The sequence below is a fragment of the Triturus cristatus genome, chromosome 4_1 (assembly GCF_964204655.1).
Source record: "Triturus cristatus chromosome 4_1, aTriCri1.1, whole genome shotgun sequence".
NCBI classification, from domain to species: Eukaryota; Metazoa; Chordata; class Amphibia; order Caudata; family Salamandridae; genus Triturus; species Triturus cristatus.
Genome location: NC_140585.1, coordinates 406,852,163 through 406,870,771, shown reverse-complemented (window position 1 = coordinate 406,870,771; position 18,609 = coordinate 406,852,163). Strand labels below are relative to the sequence as shown.

Here is an 18,609-nt window from a genome sequence, read left to right as displayed (position 1 = left end):
AAGAATTTCCATGGGAGGGAGTCCCAGTCATCCTCTGACCACAAAAAAGGGGGGTTCTCTGGGAAGAAACCATATGGGCATTACCATACCAAGTGCTTTAAATGCTACCAGTCAGGACATACCAAAGAAGATTCCTTATGAAGAAGCAATGCTCCACTGGTGGTCCTACCCTAGGTACTGACAGTGTTGTTGCAGGGATTCTGCTCATTAACAGAACTATGCGCAGGAAACCAGGACCTCAGTGAATTGTGGTGCACCAAAAACTCACCTCAGTACTCAGAACCCCTATCCGACTAGCATCAGTGTCTCATTCGTTCTCGGTATCATCTCAAAGCTACCAATGATTAGACAACCCAGAACAAGCGACTTAGAGAACTCTCAGCAATGGTGGGAATCAGAAACACCTTTTCGTAATTATTCTCATAACACAACAAGAGTAATCAGAGACACAGTAAAGTTTAAAATGTTTATTTTTAACTACGTGCCCTAAGGTGCAGTACTTTGGCTAACATAAGCAGACAAATGATTAAAAACAAAACAATCAGCATTGTTACAATACCATAGAAAATGAAGGGAGAAATCATATTACAAATGATAGTGGAATACAACTACCTGCCCTTCGCTAGTAAGCTAGTTTTATGAAACTAATAGAAGGTCTCTAGGCTTGAATGGGGAACCCCATACCGTAAATATCAGCTTAGGTGAATCACATCACAGGATCAGCTCTGCTCTGTGTCTGGAAAAGGTTTTCTCCAAAGTGTCTGAATCATGCATGCAAATGCAATATTAAAGGCACCCGAGTTTCAGATATTTGCAGCAGTGTGCGTGTTATGGCTAGAGCGTGGGCCGATCAACATGAATTCAAAAGCATACATTATTATTTGACCTTGAGGTCTCCTGCACACAGTGTTCAGACTAAGGTCGCGGTGCACGTCTAGGGATGTGAACAACAGACCGTTCTCAAGTGAAGAAAAAGCAAGCAAGCAGTTTTTCTTGTAATAACAGCTACCTGCCGTGTCGCGTGCAAAAGCAGCAAAAGTAGCAAGATTGCGTTTTACATCTAAGCCACTTATGCTAACATAGCAATGTGTGTACATGGAACTCCGTCTCCACTACACCCTCCCTTGATCGGACCACAAACAAAATAGGGACGCAAAGTAGGAACGCAGAGTTCAAGTTTGATCGAGACAGAACCAAGGTCTTGCATTGCCAATCCATATAATTGGTAGTGATAGTTCAATAACGTGTTCGAAAAAGCAAAAACTATAAACATCTCGCAGAGGCTCGACAGAGCCTAATGGGGAGTAAAAAAAGAGTTTTTTTTAAAAACTTGGGTTTGGGCTTGGGCAAGAAGGACAACCCCCAATTTAATTCATCAACGTGTAAGCACAATAAGTAGCAACTGCCTCTAAGAGGAGGTCATTATAATGTTCTGTAAAGGATTCCTCCATCCAGTCAAGTAAGGTAAATGAACATACATGTTCTTTGATAACTGGAGCCTCTAGCACAATCAGAGGACAACTTGCGTGTTCTTCAAGATAACTTCTCGCCAAGAAGTCATAAACTGCCGCATATATATATCCCAATTCCCTAGGACTCCGTGTGCCGCTCCACAGGTCATAATCCCGATGCCAGAACAGTCCAACTCATGAGCCACCAAGGGACTCATTAGTCGATCATAATCTGGGGCAGGAGACACCGTGTTCGAGAGGCACAAATCCAGAGCCCATTCGCATGGACATTCTAGGCAACGGAAAACAGGTTGCACGCAAGTAAAGAAGGAGAACCGGAAGGATAATCCATAGGCTACGCTTAAAGTGGCCAGTGGTAATGTTCCATAGTATTCTCACATCCGGTTACGCAGTTGAAGCAGCCGAGGCAGGCTGTCGTGTGACACACATCGTGCAGCCATTGCGCAGCAAGCAGACCAACAGGAGCACACCAGCAGTCAGGGCGAGAATCAACGGAAGCCCGCCAAAGATGCTGGAAAAAATAGAATGAAAAAATGCCGGTATCACACCAAATATTGTTTGGAAGGAGCTCACGAGGCCGGAGCCCACAACTTTGAAAAAATGCACTAAGCCAGTTGTTGACGAGGCATTGAATATAGTATGAATCAGAGCACCAAAATAAGGGGGAGATCCGTATTTAAAAGCGCATGCACCTCATTTCGGGTGTTTGCCACGTGAAGGACGAATGTTTCACGGGAGGAAGTCAGAGCGACTTCTTTTTGAGACAATAGAGCCCTTATTCTGCTCATCTTGTTAAACTCTGCTTTCAAGGTTGGGATAGAAGGCCAGATGGATACATCTAGTCTCCCATGCGGGGGCGGGAAAAGGACATTTTTACAGCAGACTACGCGCTGTGAGACAGTTACAATGTACGGAATTTCCACTAGCATCCCGCAGCAAGCCTCATTATTCAAAAGCAAATAACTACCGTTAGCTAATAATGTAAAAGTGGGCGTAATAGCTGGCACAGGAATTCCCTTCAGAATGCAAGCTAAATTCGGTGCCTGAACGTTGCAGGCGCCATGCCATTGGATGTGCCTACAGACTACGGAGTGATCAGGTGTTGAAGTGCTTTCCTCCCCTTTTAAATAAACCTCTTTACCCTCTCTCATGCACCTGTATGTAAATGGGAGTGACCAAACTTCATGCAGGAAAGCAGTACCCAATGGTTCATATCTGCCTAGGGCATAATGTTTCATACATGAACTGAACTTAAACAATGGAAATGGCAAGGTGATTAAACCGTGGATAAGCCACACAGCTGAGTTCGATTTGGCCACAGAGAAAGGTAAAGGTTCCAACTTTTCAATATGCAATAATGAATATGTCGAATCTTTCATGGACATGAACTGTTGTTTTGCAGTCAGATTAAACGGCAGGAATAAAGATGATGTATTCATATAGTCCCAGGGAACTTTCCCAGCCTTCAATGTTTGTAAAGTCCATGCAAACTTCATTATAGAACGCAATTGCTTTTGACCATGGTATAAAACAGACATATCATCCTGTACAATATCCACAACAGATGAAACAATATTATCTAATGTGTAAATTCTGGAAGAAAGGGTATTAATGCTATTATCGATGTCCGCAAGCACTTTCTCCAAATTTGCTTGATCAATAGCTCTTAATCTGGAAGCGCTTCCATTTGAGATAATTTCCAAACTTCGTTGTAAATAGCATACACCCATCTTTTGGACCTGCCACCCACAGGACCCTTAACAAAATCATTTAAATCTACTTTGTCATCTAATTTTGATAAATGAAGTTTAACAGATGCCAAGGTGGAATGTTGCAGCCAGTTCTGACATAACTTCCAGACAGAATAGGTAGTAACAGAATGGGAAGATTCAAATTGGGGTCCACTCTAACCTGTGAATAGCCAGGGTATAGACCCAGAAAACGACGTTGACAGGAGTCCGAGCTCATCTGCCATATCAACCATCCTTCAGGATCTAAGTTGGAAATGTTGAAGGATGTATTAGTAATAAAGGACTGCAACGTATCAAGGGACAGATCTGTGTGATTATCCCATTTTGGATAAGTGCCCCGATCAGGAATAGAGGGGGAATTCATATTTTTAGAAGTAGCCAATCCAAAGCAGGTGGTTTAAAAAATGGTAGAATTCAAAAACAAAATGTGGTTTGGGATAAGGCAAGCATGATGTAGAGCTTCTGTACCTTGTACCTGCCATGCTTTCGAACCCCAAACAGATTTAAGATCAATGGTATCTTTCCAAAGGTCATAGCCCCCTATAGCTAATTCATCCATAAAGGACTTGGAATACAATAATTTAGTAATTAACCAGTAAAATAAGTAAACTTGCTCACTAGTGTTTTGGAGCTGCCTTCAATGGGCGCTGGGCAATGTTCCCATTGCGTATAATTGACAAAATTTCTAAATGTATTCGCTTTATGCAGGAAATGATTGCCATAATGTTGGTAACAAAACAACTCCCCATAATAAGCAGTATCTAAATACAAATCCTCAGCATCAAAAGCAGCATAATATTTCAAATCAGAAAAAAGAGCCTCTACGGCTTGGACATCCCAATCATCAGAGCGGATGTTTTGTTTAACAACATCTCCCATAGAAACACGAAGTACATTGTGGATATTAATCACTTCTGTGGGACCATGAATTTGAAATTTAACAGCATCCCATACAATCCCATGTAACACAGGCCAGGCAGTAATATTCACAAAAGTCTGGTCACTTTTCATGATGTGTGATGAGGAGTGGGGGGCCAATGTTCCATCAATTAATCTAATTGTAGATCTTTCGGTGAGATAGTGTCCATTTACTAGTCGAAAAAATACAACCACAAATCCAATGGACATAAAGAAAAAAATAGTCATGAGCACCAGCCAAATGTAGGTCCAAGGGGGAATTAAAACAAATGTCTTCCAAACCAAGCAGCAAAAATAGAAATTTTTGATGGGGCATTGGAAGTCATAGAGTTAGTGTCAAATGAATAACGAGACTGGTCAACTGCACTTGAATGTAAACCAGGCAACAACACATCTGTGGGATAAATATACTCAGTATCTTCAGTAGGACCACCAGCAGGTGAAGGCAATAAAGGATTAGTAACTGTATGCATCTCAATGGCAATGTCATGCCTGTTGGTAGTTGCCGGAGCCAAAACTGAATTTCTCAGCATTGCTGGACAAGAGACCGCTGGAGTCATACTAAGAAGAATCGGCCAATCGCTGTAGTTTGACATTGTCAATGGAGATGTACCTGTTATCGTTGCGACCAGGACGTGGAGGTAAAATGACTGCTCTCATACCCTGCACGCTAAGCACTGGAACTGGAGCACAATAAGAGGGGCTGAACTCCTTCTTGTTCTCCACCTTCTCACGGACCAGGTCACCAACTCCAGGTAGCCAGCCAACTACCGGAATCTGAAGCTCTGCATCAGTGGAGGAGGGCAAGTGTTCCTTTGCAAGACTGTCTTTGGTCTCTTGTAGATTCTGTAATACAGCACAGTGATCATCTACGTCAAAGGGTGTGGCTGACACCGCCATGTCTAGACCATCAAGGTCCGGGACAAACATCTTTATGCCAAAGAGCATTTCGTATGGGGTCCGCTCACCCAGAGACCTTCTAGGGAGATTATTAAGTGCACGTTGAACGCTATACAGATGGCCAACCAGTTCCTGCCGGGACCTAAAACCCTAGCTGTCAGGGATTGCTTTAAGTCACGGTTCATTCACTCCACAACACTATTGCCCTCAGACGAAAATTTGACTTGGACCCCCAAACTTCTCATGGCTTCTTTGTACGCCTTAGAGGCGAACGCAGGGCCTTGGCCAGAATGAAGGGTACCACATACGAAAATTCCCACAAAGACACGCAAATCCCTGATGACAGTTCGAGCATCAGCACTCCATTGTGGCCAGACCCAAAGGAAACGTGCGCACGAATCCACTGCAACTAAGATGTACTTATACGCAGTATCAGAGGAGAAAGGACCGCAGTGATCTAAATAAACGCACCCAAGTGGTTTATTAGATATGTACAACTGTGTTTGAGGTGGGCACGCAGCAGTCGAAGGTTTTATCTGCTGGCAGATGTCACAATTAAGAACATAAGCATGAGTCTGTTTATACAATCCGCGCCACCAGTAACGTTGTTGTAAGAGAGTAACAGTCGCTGAAACGCCGGCATGTGCAGAAGCCATACCTTCGTGAGCCGCTGTTATCAAGGAAAGCCTGCAGTCCACGTTGGGAATCAATCTGTCACCAACGTCGTTAATTCTCACATAGGGAACTTTATCAGGACTTAAATGATAAGAGTATTTAGAAGGGAAACCTCTAGGGTAATCACTTCCCTTCTCTGTAGCAGCAATAGCTTCCAAGATGTCATCATCAATCTTACTTTTGGATCTTGTAACTGCTGCTACTAGATATGTTGCCACTGCTGTTTTCGCTGCTTCGTCAGCCAAGCTGTTTCCGACAGCGTGGACACCTACTCGCTGGTGCCAAAGAGTATGAATTACATTCACGAGAGGCAGACGCTGTTTAAATACTGCGACTCGAATCCAAAGCATTTTATGCTTTATTGTGCTACCTTTGGAATCACGATTCTTATTTTGAGACCAAAAGATTAAATTGTCGTTGAAAGACTGAACACAGTAAAAAGAGTCACTCTCTATAAGAGTAGTAACTCGAGGATCAGCAAACTCCAGTGCAAGCACCAGAGCACGAAGCTCTGCCAACTGGGCGGTACAATCACCCAATGACTGCGTGTGCACAACATCAGACTTGAATTCACCATTCACAAAAGTACCAGCCACTATTGCGCAGGCCGCTGAATATGCATGCTTAGATTCCGTTGCCGGTTGCGCCGAACTGTCAGTGTAAATGACACAATGGTAATCCTGAAGCGGGCGCAAGGACAGAGGAGCTGGATAATTGAATTCATACTGCAAATACTCCTGAGTCTGCAATGAGGCATCAAAGATGTAAGGGGCATATTATCAAGCACGGCGATAAAATTACCGCCGCTTTAGCGGCAGAAAACTCTCGCTAAAGCGGCGATAATGGGCTTGATAATATGCCTTTGAGAATTCCAATAGAAGCCCATGTTGACACCAGAACATGGGCTTCTATTGGAATCCCCAAGGGCATATTATCAAGCCCATTATCGCCACTTTAGTGGCAGTTTTCTGCCGCTAAAGCGGCGATAATTTTAACGCCGTTTGTTGATAATATGCCCCATAGTGACATCCAGCGATGTCAAGGAAGTGGCCCATTGTATCCAACGTGGATGCAAAGCTTTAGAATTAGGTACACTGGCTTTCGTTACTGCATCTAAAGCAGGATACGGTGTGACAACCAACATGCGTTTCCCTTGTGACAGCGCTCTCTCTTTCAGAATCGCCATATGCACTGCAGTCAACACTTTCTCGACAGTGGAAAAGCGCATTTCCGCCGAAGTGTACAAGTGTGATTTGTAAGCAATGGGGACTGTGTCGCCCTCATTGAACGTTAAGTATGTGAAACCCACTGCGCCAGGAACTGTTCTTATTACCAGGTTAGTGTGGTTATCACGCGTCAGTAAGTATTTCGAAGCAAGATGGTCAGCCTGAAAAGATTGCTAGACAGCTGAATGTTCAGGCAGCCAGCTCAATTTGGAAAAAGTAGGTTGTACCAAGGCATATAGCGACTTGATACGCTGGGCATAATCGGGAAAAAAACCCAGCAAAGATTGTAGTTTCTTCAGTGTTGTCGGAGCACGCAAACATGCGCACTTCTCCAGGAGGTGAGGTGCTAATCCTTGGCCTTCGTTGTTAAGTTCATAGCCCAAAAACAACTCTGTATACTCTGCAATGTGTGACTTTGCAAAGTTGAATTTGTAACCGAAGTCCGCAAACATGACAATGATGCAGTCAACGCGACAGAGATGCGGCCATAATTTGTCGTCTGTGAGATAGATATCATCAACATACGAGTACGAATCAATGCCCTCTAACAGAGAGACAACACGAGCGGCAAAGACGCCTGGACTGTTTTTGTATCCCATGGCTAATCTTTTAAACTGGTATTGCTTGCAGCCGGAAGTGAAAGCTGCCCATTGACTACTAATCGAGGACAGATTATGGCTATAAAAGCTATTGGAGATGTCAAGTGTGGTCTTAAACCATTATCTCACGAGACTATCAACTAGGGCAGAACTGTGGGTATTCTGTACTGCACAGGTCGGACAATGAGAGTTTAAATGCCGGTAATCCAAAACTAGGCGGTACGACCCATCAGGTTTAGTTACAGTGAATAGAGGATTATTCATGGGTGACAAACATGTTTCAATAACACCTTGGTATTCCAATTGTCCAAGGACTTCTGTGACGTGAGATCTAGCTTCGCGGCGCATGGGATATTGGGGTTGCGGCTGGGGCATAGACCGTAATGGAATCTCATGGCTCGGTGACAACTTGTCCCACCCAACCTGAGTATGGTACAACGCCGGAGCAAGTACCTGAGCCCACTCTTCTGCAAAGTTCTGAGCCTGATCCTTCGGTACAGTGTGCGCGAAGGATGGGAGGATTACCTCCTCCCCTCTAGGAGCGGCCAAAATAAAAGCTGGGGGCCAGTCTGCCTCTGCTAACAAAATGTTATACGTAGAGGTCAGATTTTCCCCAAAAATCCCTTTTATAGTACGTTTTATGTCACCTTCGATTAAAAGGACAATATCATACAGTCTGTCAGGGGGAGCCACTCTAGTATCAGCAGTTTCTACAGTAATAAATGTGTCAGTTGCTGTCGCCTTCAGATATGGACGCAGTGATTGCCGCACTACTGTAACCTCCGCTGCGCTGTCGAGCAGCGTTAGTGCCCATGCCAGTTTCCGAAGCTGCGTTCTCACTATCTGTGGCATACCTCGCTGTTAGTGCCGCAACTTTCTTCTTTTGAAACGGGGTTCGTTGTCGTGCAAATTAGTCCTGCTTGCCTTTACCGTCAGTCTGGCGGGATTGCTCACGTCCTTGTTGGGCACCCCGACCTTTACCACGTTCTCCTTCACCGGACTGTGAGACCGATGTTTCCTGTGAAGAACGAGGAGAACGTTGTTCAGGAACCTGAAATCTATCAGGAGACCTAATCCTAGTGCGATCGCGCAAATCATATGTGCGTTCAGTAGTTGCTTGGACTGGTGACGCGGGACGAGACCCCTGTTTCTGTTGCTGCTTCCCCTGTTTTTTAGCTTTCCAATTTTGTTTAGGAAAGCTGAACGGTCGTCTTTAGAAGACGTCCCTGTTTTAGTTTGCGGTTGTGTAGTTGTTGTCTGAACAAAAGGCTTAACCCCTAAACTATTGCGGCCAATGGTCTTATAAGCCTCCGCAATAATCTTTGGGAACTGCGGGGGTTTATTGATATCGGCGACAAGGCACAGCTCATTTGACACTTGAAAGTTAACCGCATCTCCATTGACGTTAGCAAGGATTAGCGTGGCAACTACGTCGAACAGGCCGACAAGCCTCATTCCTAACTCGACCGCCGCCTCCGGACCGCGTTGATCCTGAACACGTTTGATCACGGAGGGCAGAACAGCCATAGACGGGGTGCCGTAGCACTTCGAGTAGACTGCTGCAAACACTTTACCCCAGTTATCACAATCAGCTACCTCTGGGACTAAGTCTTTCTGCAAAATAATGGTTAGTATCTTGTGTTTTTCCACAGGAGTAGAATTCAGAAAAACAGCTTCCAGCTGGTCAAATTTCTCAGCAAGCCAATAAGGCATATCATCCTTATTTTGGGGGCGCTTGCCCATTACCGAATTAACCATGACGGGACTAATAGTAATCCCGGCCGGGCCAGCTGGTTGCCCAGCAACCGCAGGTGCCCCTACCTGAACATTGCGTGAAATGTATTGCACTAAAGCCCGATGTACCGCAATCAGGGTGCTATGGAGTTGACGTAACTCATCCACCGTGGCTTGCAATTAACGTGGATGTGGTGTAAACCCAGCCGATACTGGCCAAGTGGCCCCTGGAATGGACAAGGAACCCAAACGAACCGGTGTAGCCATGTGGGGGAGGGCGCCATTGAACCAAATACGATGCTGCCAAGCTGAAATTGTAATTTCCTGCGTCCTACATGGCGTGTAATTTGCCGGGACTGCTGTAGGAGTGTATGAGTGAAACGTACCATCGTCCGCATTCACCTCTGGGAAAGTAACCCAAGAGTAAAACAGCTCATAGGGATGTGATGCATCGGCACTCACCACAAAGATAATAGACATCCCATCGTCAGGCACCCCGAACTGCGTCAAATGACGACGGAGAGGCGCGCGACTATGCGCTGCAATAGCGACTTCAGCCATAAGGACACAGAGAAGAAAAACAATCTATATGAACAGTAGCACAAAAAGGGTATGAAATAAAACGAAACCTTTTTAATTGTCAAGCTTGAGAGAACCTATATATTAACTAGTTAGGTAGGTTTAAACCATCACTCCCGCTAACCGGAAACAAGAGTGAGGGTATTGTGGACTAATATAAGCACTACTAAGGCGTCTCAATCATAAGACCAAACGTTAGGTGCGCCATGTTGCAGGGATTCTGCTCATGCACAGAACTATGCGCAGAAAACCAGGACATCAGTGAATTGTGGTGTACCAAAAACTTACCTCAGTACCCAGAACCCCTATCCGACTAGCATCAGTGTCTCATTCGTTCTCCGTATCATCTCGAAGCTACCAATGATTAGACAACCCAGAACAAGCGACTTAGAGAACTCTCAGGAATGGTGGGAATCAGAAACACCTTTTCGTTATTATTCTCATATCAGTCCACAACAAGAGTAATCAGAGACACGGTAAAGTTTAAAATGTTTATTTTAAACTACGTGCCCTAAGGTGCAGTACTTTGGCTAACATAAGCAGACAAATGATTAAAAACAAAACCATCAGCATTGTTACAATACCATAGAAAATGAAGGGAGAAATCATATTACAAATGATAGTGGAATACAACCACCCTCCCTTCGCTAGTAAGCTAGTTTTATGAAACTAACAGAATGTCTCTAGGCTTGAATGGAGAACCCCATACCGTAAATATCAGCTTAGGTGAATCATCTCACAGGATCAGCTCTGCTCTGTGTCTGGAAAAGGTTTTCTCCAAAGTGTCTGAATCGTGCATGCAAATGCAATATTAAAGGCACCCGAGTTTCAGATATTTGCAGCTGTGTGCGTGTTATGGCTAGAGCGTGGGCCGATCAACATGAATTCAAAAGCATACATTGTTATTTGACCTTGTCGGCTCCTGCACACAGTGTTCAGACTAAGGTCGCGGTGCACGTCTAGGGATGTGAACAACAGACCGTTCTCATGTGAAGAAAAAGCAAGCACGCAGTTTTTCGTGTAATAACAGCTACCTGCCGTGTCGCGTGCAAAAGCAGCAAAAGTGGCAAGATGGCGTTTTACATCTAAGCTACTTATGCTAACATAGCAATGTGTGTACATGGAACTCCGTCTCCACTACAGTGTAGTGCTAGGGGAGCAGGTTGCCCCAGTTAGCATGGGGGCTAGTGTTGAGGTTACCCATGCCCCAATGTGACAGAGAGTGATTGTCCGTGGTTAGACCTATTGCAAGCATTACTCCTCTTTTTGTATGTGTTTTCTGAGTTGTCACTCTGCCTGTGGACCCAGGCTGCCGATTAACAAGCCCCAATCCCGGTTTTGATATGCTTGTGTTCTGGTTCTCACAGGACCTGGCCTGGCAGTCTTGCTGTTCTCATCCACTTGGAGTCGAGGCAAGACTGATTTGCAAATGGCTGGATCTAAATTGAGGTGGCATAGTGGGCAAAAGCACAGTGGGTTGTAATGCAACTCCAAACAATTGACAGTGGTTAGACTTATTGCTAGCATTCTGTGCGCTTTATGTAAAACCCTAAGTCGCCATTGGTATGCCCAGACGTGGGGCCCTTGCTCAATGTTCCACTGGAGCCAAGCTGTACCTGACTGATGAGCCCCAATCAGGGCGAAATAAGTCTTTGGTTGCTTGGGTTCTGGTTCAGGGAGGACCTGGACTGGCAGTTGGAACAGGACTGTTCTACAGGAGCAAGGTCAAGACAGATTTGCATATGGCTGGGCCCAGACTGAGATTGCTTGGTGGGCAAAAGAATGATGGGCTGGAATGCTACCCCAATCGATTGCAAGTGGTTAGACTTATTGTAAGCTTTCTTTCCATCACCATTTGTGTGTGGGATGAAATTCAGTGCAAAAAAGAAAAATACCCTAAAACATCAAAGTGTCCACTGGGCTCTGACTGGAATGTACTCATCTCAATTGACCAGACCCTGAGAGCATATGGTTGGATTGAAGATGGTAGTCATGTCATGTCGTTTTCCACCTTCATACTTACAAATTTATTTTGAGCCAAGAAAGTAAGTGGGACCTCACAGCAGGCTATATCTGGGAAATGCTCCTAGCACTTTGCTGTGTTGAGCACTGGTCATGGAGTAGATACATTCTGTGGGTGAAATAAGGAGGTTAAGTGAGGCAAATTGCCAAGCACTGACAGCCAGATTGGTTATAGTGATTTGTCCCAGTAAATATTTTCATCTTCAGACTTAGTAGATCATTGTTACTCAAGCGGGTGGTGTCCCTACACACTGATAAGACTACAGCCTTGCTTCCCCCATGCCAATGGTGAGCTGTCTGCCACATCAAGATGTCTAAGCTACTTTAAAAGAGAACCTTTTGCCAAAAATGCTTTTCAAACTTAGAAGGGGTCCTTTTTGCTGGAAATGTCATGCCAGCCAGCCAAGCACAAAGTTATGGTAGCAAAAAATAGTTCTTTTTCATTTTCTGACAAAAAAACAGGGTTATGTTTGGAAAAAAAAGAAAATTACCTGGCCGACAGGGGGTTTTCTCCCTTAACTCTGAGGAAAGATTTTCAGTTTTCTTGTTCACTACTACCATGATGTACATGGTAGTTGTGAAATGGAAAAAAGAGTATTAGAAGCCCTGCCTTGATTAGGACAGCCTTTTTATTGCTCTGTGGTGGATATACAACTGTCTAAAGTGTTCAGAAGGCAGAACTAGCTGAGGCTACTCAGGGGTTTAAAGGAGGTGGACAAACTGCAGAATTTGAGGTTGGGAAAGACACTAATTTTTGGTGGATGACCCACATCTGCCAATCTCGAAACTCTCTTGTTTACTTTTTTGTGCTTGAAAAGATCCAGAGGGACAAATATAAACACCTCCTGTGCATACCTTTTAGGTTGAAGCGTACCAGACAGCTTAGCTGTCTGGTTTGCTAAAGACTTCTTGGGGACATTCTGAAAGGTTCCCAGGGAATAAATCCCGTCCATTACTTACATTGGCTTTGTGTTTTATAACTCACAGTTACTTGCTATAAATTCTTTCTATTTGCTGGCTTTATTTGTTATAGGCAGTCCGGTTTTAGTTAGTCCCTCCTGTGTAGAATAGCCTGGTTACCACCACTCCTTTTATTCTTCCACGAATGCTTGCTTTCTGTAAACAGACATTTACATTTTGTTCTTATATTGTCACATTTGTTGGGCATTCAAGAGAGAGGTAAAATGTCAGACTCTGTCTTCCAGGAAGCTTGGGGTTTCCTTTTCATTTTCTGACTTCAAAGTGAGTGGATTTATGTGACAAGTTTGCTGGCTACTAAGGTTGTAGAAGGAAAGGGTTTTTTCTAGCACACAACAAAATGTAATTATCTGTAAAGGAACTGTGCAGATATTTCAGAATATAATAGAGTTAGGAAAGCACAAATGAAGCACATTTTCGTGCGGTGTGGTGGAAAGAAATATTTAAATACAAGGAAAACCAACCAATACATTAGGAGCTGCCATTTCCACCCATTTTCATCTGTGTGCTATGTAGTTTTTACCAGTAACACTATATGTCTGTTCAAATGCAATGCTAATTTCAATTGAAAATGTGTTGTCTGTAATGTCAGTTTGCTACCACACCATGAATACTCCACACTATGCAGCTCTACTATACAACATTCTACTACCTTCTATGCCACTCAATACCACTCTTCTCTACAAAACTCTACTGCATTCATTGCCACTCTCCACCTCTCCCCTCTACTCAAATCACTGTACTAAACTCCTCTCATCGACACTCCACTTTACAACATGCCACTCCACTCTACTCTATGACAGGCCACTCCACTCTAAGCCACTCCACGCCACTGTACGCCACACTACTTAATGACACACCACTCCCCTCTACTCTATGACCTGCCACTCCATTCTATGACACTGTATGCCACGGCACTCCACGCCCTCCACTCTACGCCACTCCATGACATTGTATGACACAACACTCTATGACATTCCACATGACACTTTACTCTACTCTACACTACTCAACTCTACTCCACTCCACAGCACAACACACCACTCTAAATGCTCTGCTTCACTCTAATCCACTCTACTTTGCAACACTCTATGACACTCTATGCAACTCCTTCTATGTTACTCTATGCCACTTTACTCCACTCCACTCCAAGAGACACTAATCTACTCACTCTATGCCACTCCACTCGATGACACTTTATGCCACTCCAATCTATGACATTCCACTCCACTCTATGCCACTCCACTCTACGCCACTACACACTACGACAATCTAGCCCACTCTAGGCCACTCTACTCTACAACATTACTCCACTCTATGCCACTCCACTCCGAGCCACTCCACTCTACAACAATCTACCCCACTCTACTCTACAATACTATACTCTACTCTATGCAACTCCCTCTACGACCCACCACTTCACTCCACTCTACTCCTTTGTACGCCGCTCCACTCTCTGACACTCCACTCTACGCCCCTCCACTTTACACTGCCCCACTCTACGACACTCTTCTCCCGCCACGACACTCCATGACACCACGCCACTCCTCATCACTCCATTCTGTACCACTCTACGACACTCTGCTCTACCCCACTAACTTTTAGCCATGCTGAACCGCAGCCATGCTGGTGTACAACATGGCTGAAACACATTGGCAATGCCAATAGCTCTTGCATAGGCAGACCTATTGGCTTTGCCAATGCTTGTTTAATCTTGGGAGCAGTGAGGAGGCTGGTGTTGGCTGAGCACAACGTTCTCTGAGGAAGATAATGTTAAAATGTATGCTGAATAAAGAGCAGACCAACCTGATAGAAGGCGCTATTGGCTATGCAGAGAGATTTGAATGAAACTATATTTGGCAAGAGAAACCAGTGCAGTCAATTCAAGGTTGCTGATGACGACGAATAAGGCAGCAGAGAGAAGAGATATGTGCGTCTTAGATGGGTTTTCAGTTGGATTCTTCTGGACGAGATAGAGGTGTGGCTACTTTATGGCTAAATGGGGTTCTCCACCTAAAACACTATGTCAACTACAACCGTATTTCCCTCTTACTTGTAAAATTACTCTGCTCTAAAAGCAAAGCAGCCTAAGGTAAAAAGTGATGTATAAAATCTTATGTCAGGTAAATAAGTATATGGCACTGCCATGAATACCTCTAAATACCAAACTGGACTTTTATCACACATCAGGCCCGAGGTCTGACCATTTACCAAAGCCCGGCGTGAAAATATTAGTTCCCTAGAAATGTTTTGACATGGGGGCCTTCAAACTTCATCGCACTACCGGGGGTCTTGTGAATGAATCAATACAAAAAAATGGTGATTAATAACTGGATCAGGCTTGAACAAGAAAGTGATAGTCAACAGATTAAAGAACCGCAGATAAATACTGAAAGTACCAAACAAAGATCAAAGGATTTAGCGAGAGGGTAAAGAGACAAACGTGTATAGAAAAAAAAATAGTCTTACTTTGAAAGCAGACAAGTTAAGAAATGAAAATATTGGTCACTATACAAAGAAAGCTAAGTAACAGACCCATGAAAGCATGGCATGAAAAAAAGACATAGGACTTTCGACAGTATAGACTATTTTAGAGATGAGTAATTTAAGAATCAGAAACAAGCAGAATACAATAGCATGTGCAAAATTCAAAAAAACATTAGAAACTCAAAAGACTAGTAGGCTGCAGTAAGTTGCATTTATATATCAGATAAAGTAGCGGCTCAGAGACACCTAAATTTGCTTATATTACTTACGTTCTTCCTTAATATTCAGACCGTTTAATGATCTTTTTTTTGGCAGACCATGGCAGCAATAGATTTGCGTACAGGGCAAAATATCACAGAAATGTATTTCCATTGCCCTTACAACTGATGCTGTGGTAGCCAAAGACGTGCTTTTGCTGAAGGCTGTGAAGAAAGGCAAGATTTATAATTAGCTGTAATTGGCAATAACTATATACATGGACTCCATACTCAAAGTATGTCAGCAAAACATTTGCCACCCACCTGGTGAAGTCGTTGTATGTAGAACGTCTGTTGTTGGAATTTTGGTACTTGTAGTGTTGGTGCTATTGAAGAACAAATAGATCAATTAATCAGACCAAGTTATTCTGCACAGAAGCATTAGTTGCTGACAGAAGGAAGGAAGATGAAGGACTTACACAAAGGAGGATTCCAGCTCTGTGATTTCCTCTTGCACGTACAGAAGATAAAGGGTTGAAATGGTCACAGCACTGCAAAACACAGAAATGTTCAGAAGACTAGTGGATCAGTAGAAAAATTGCAATTTTTGGTTACTGTTCACAAGGTAATGCTATACTACTATAATTCTACTACTACGTCAACTACTACTAATAGTATTAATGGTCTGCATCACGGTGAGCCTGTTGGCAAATTATGTTGGTTGTGTCAAATGTATGACATTGTAGGTGATGGTGGGCCTTGTAAACGAAGTAAGGCCTTTGTAGTTAATTAGTCCAGTAGCCAGTAGTGTAGATTATAAGAACAGGTTTCTTCAGACTAAGTTACAGTTACTGGTAAGATGGTAAGTATGCCACACCGGGGGCAGCATCCTTCTACTCAGCCACACTCATTCCAACTGATACTCATACTAACCAGCATCACATACACACTGACTGAGCAGGGAACTAAGAGATAACAGGATACAACAGTGAGTGTCTTGCCATGTGGTGTTATTGGTGTGGACATTAGGTGTTGTTTGTGTTGATATCTTATGGTGTGATGTTGTATGATGTTTGTGTGGAAACATGATTGTTGATGTGGAAAGGACTGGTAAGAGGAAGGGCCTAATAATTTTCAGGTTTTCTGGTGGGGTCTGAATAGTTAGGTATTTAGAGTCTTTCTTAAAGGCAAAAAAGTTTAAACTGAATCAGTTATTCTAGTAGGTGACTTTTTAGGAGCTTGGTAAGAGAAGGCTTAGCTGAGAGTTTCTGATATTTTGGTCAATGGAATTTCTAGAAGAAGACTGCATTCACCCCTGTCATTTCTCTATATATGAAGAACAGTGGTGTGCACGGCTTTCATTCAAGGGTCAGTTATGTATAGACAGCTTCAAAAAACAAGCATTGGCATAGCCAATAGGTCTCGCCTTTGGGACCTTGTAAGTGATTCACCATGCAGCACACTATCCTGGGTGCTACAACATATACTGTTAATACTTATCTTTTGTCTTCAAATCTGTCAAGTCTTCTGTGATCCATAGCTGTACTCAAGGCATCTTAATGGGATATGGGACGAGTGGACATTCCTCGCCCCCATCCCAGGCTGCGAATGGAGGATATTGAACTAAGTGACACGGGAAGAGGAAAGTCTCGGGGGGGGGGGGGCTGGTGTAGGGGGCATACCACTCCTTCAGGGCTTATTAACCAGTGGTCTAAGGCCACAAGCAAACATGCAGTACAAATACGGAGTGCACATAGGCAGTTACACACAAAAACTTGGCTCCATACAAACACCGCAGATACTGGGAATTAGCAGACAAACTTACCCAGGTGCAGAGAAACAAAACTGAGTGCACACCAAAAAAGCAGCAGCAACACACAGCAGGTACAGGGTGAAGACAAACAGTGTATGGAGGGTGATCGAGAGAGGTGGCAGGCACTTTCTGCTCACAGAGCGGTGTATGTAGAGGGACAGAGGGCGAAAGAGGTGCCAGGCATGGTGTGCATGAGTGGAAACACAGGGGAAGAAATGCGGGTGCCAGCTAACAGTGTGTCCAACAAGTGGGGCATGGGGAAGGTGGGCCTGGAGAGTTACCACATACTGAGTGGGTGCACGCAAAAGGTCAAAGGGAGGAGAACCGAGAGGTGCCAGGCTCTGTGTGGGTGCAGAGGGATACGGGGGAGGTAGGTAATATGGATGACAGGCAGTGTGTGCATAGCTGGACCAAAGAGACTGCCAGCCTAGAGAAAGATGGACACTGAATGGTCACATGGAGGGATGGGGCAGGGGGTTGCACCCCATAAATGCTTCAAGCTGCTTTTGGAAGGGTGCCAGGCACCGAGAGTGCCCCCACAGAAACATGGGATTGGGTACTGCCTCGCCTTGAGCGTATGAATGGAGGGAATGTGGTACGTAAAGAGGTGCCGGACACCAAGTTGTGGCGCATAGATGGACAAGCAGAGAGAGGGCCAGAGAAGGGGCAGAAACAGAGTTAGGAATGCGTGTCTTATTTGTTCGCAGGCACTCACTATGCACTGGTCTTGTGCAATGGATATGAATGGAGGAAGGTGCTTTCAATCTTTGCAGCATAAACCAGCCCAATGGTGGAACATTTACATTTCTACATTATAATTTAATGTGTACATTTGCTTCTAGTTTTGATTCCCTCCTCAGAAAGATGTAAATGATGCAGACCAAACAATGCACCTTTATATTGCTGTGTTTAGGCTTAAATGGCAAATCCATCAGATCAGGCCTATAAACGAAAGTGCCTCTTCAGTCACTGTTGTGGAAAGGCACTTAGTAAGTCGCCATACATGCACTAGTTTCACTCATCCTTGCACTCCTGCATATATTCATCAACCAACCGACTAATTCTTGCATTCACCCACATACAACGTCACAATAAAAACTCAAGCATCATCTGTGAGATAAATTAACAGTAGAAAAAGAAAACATGCTGTTGCCTAAACATGGTGAGCACATATAAGTTTGCAAAAATAAAACTTAACAGAGCAGTGGGTGGCCATCTTGCAATGGTTTTGCACATAGTGTATCAGTGTTTTAAAGTT

The 18,609-nt window shown here is 44.0% G+C and overlaps 1 protein-coding gene across 2 annotated transcripts in view; it reads right to left on the bottom strand.

Annotated features, from left to right (window-relative positions):
- The window catches only part of MYRFL (myelin regulatory factor like), an 872,690-nt gene that overhangs the window by 164,943 nt on the left and 689,138 nt on the right, over nucleotides 1-18,609 (bottom strand). For both annotated transcript variants that reach the window (XM_085652512.1, XM_085652513.1), the window contains exons 17-19: nucleotides 16,018-16,089; nucleotides 15,863-15,924; nucleotides 15,611-15,763 (exon numbers count right to left, since the gene is read on the bottom strand). In XM_085652512.1, the coding sequence (XP_085508638.1) occupies nucleotides 15,611-15,763; nucleotides 15,863-15,924; nucleotides 16,018-16,089 (287 nt within the window). The remainder of the gene's footprint in view (nucleotides 1-15,610; nucleotides 15,764-15,862; nucleotides 15,925-16,017; nucleotides 16,090-18,609) is intronic.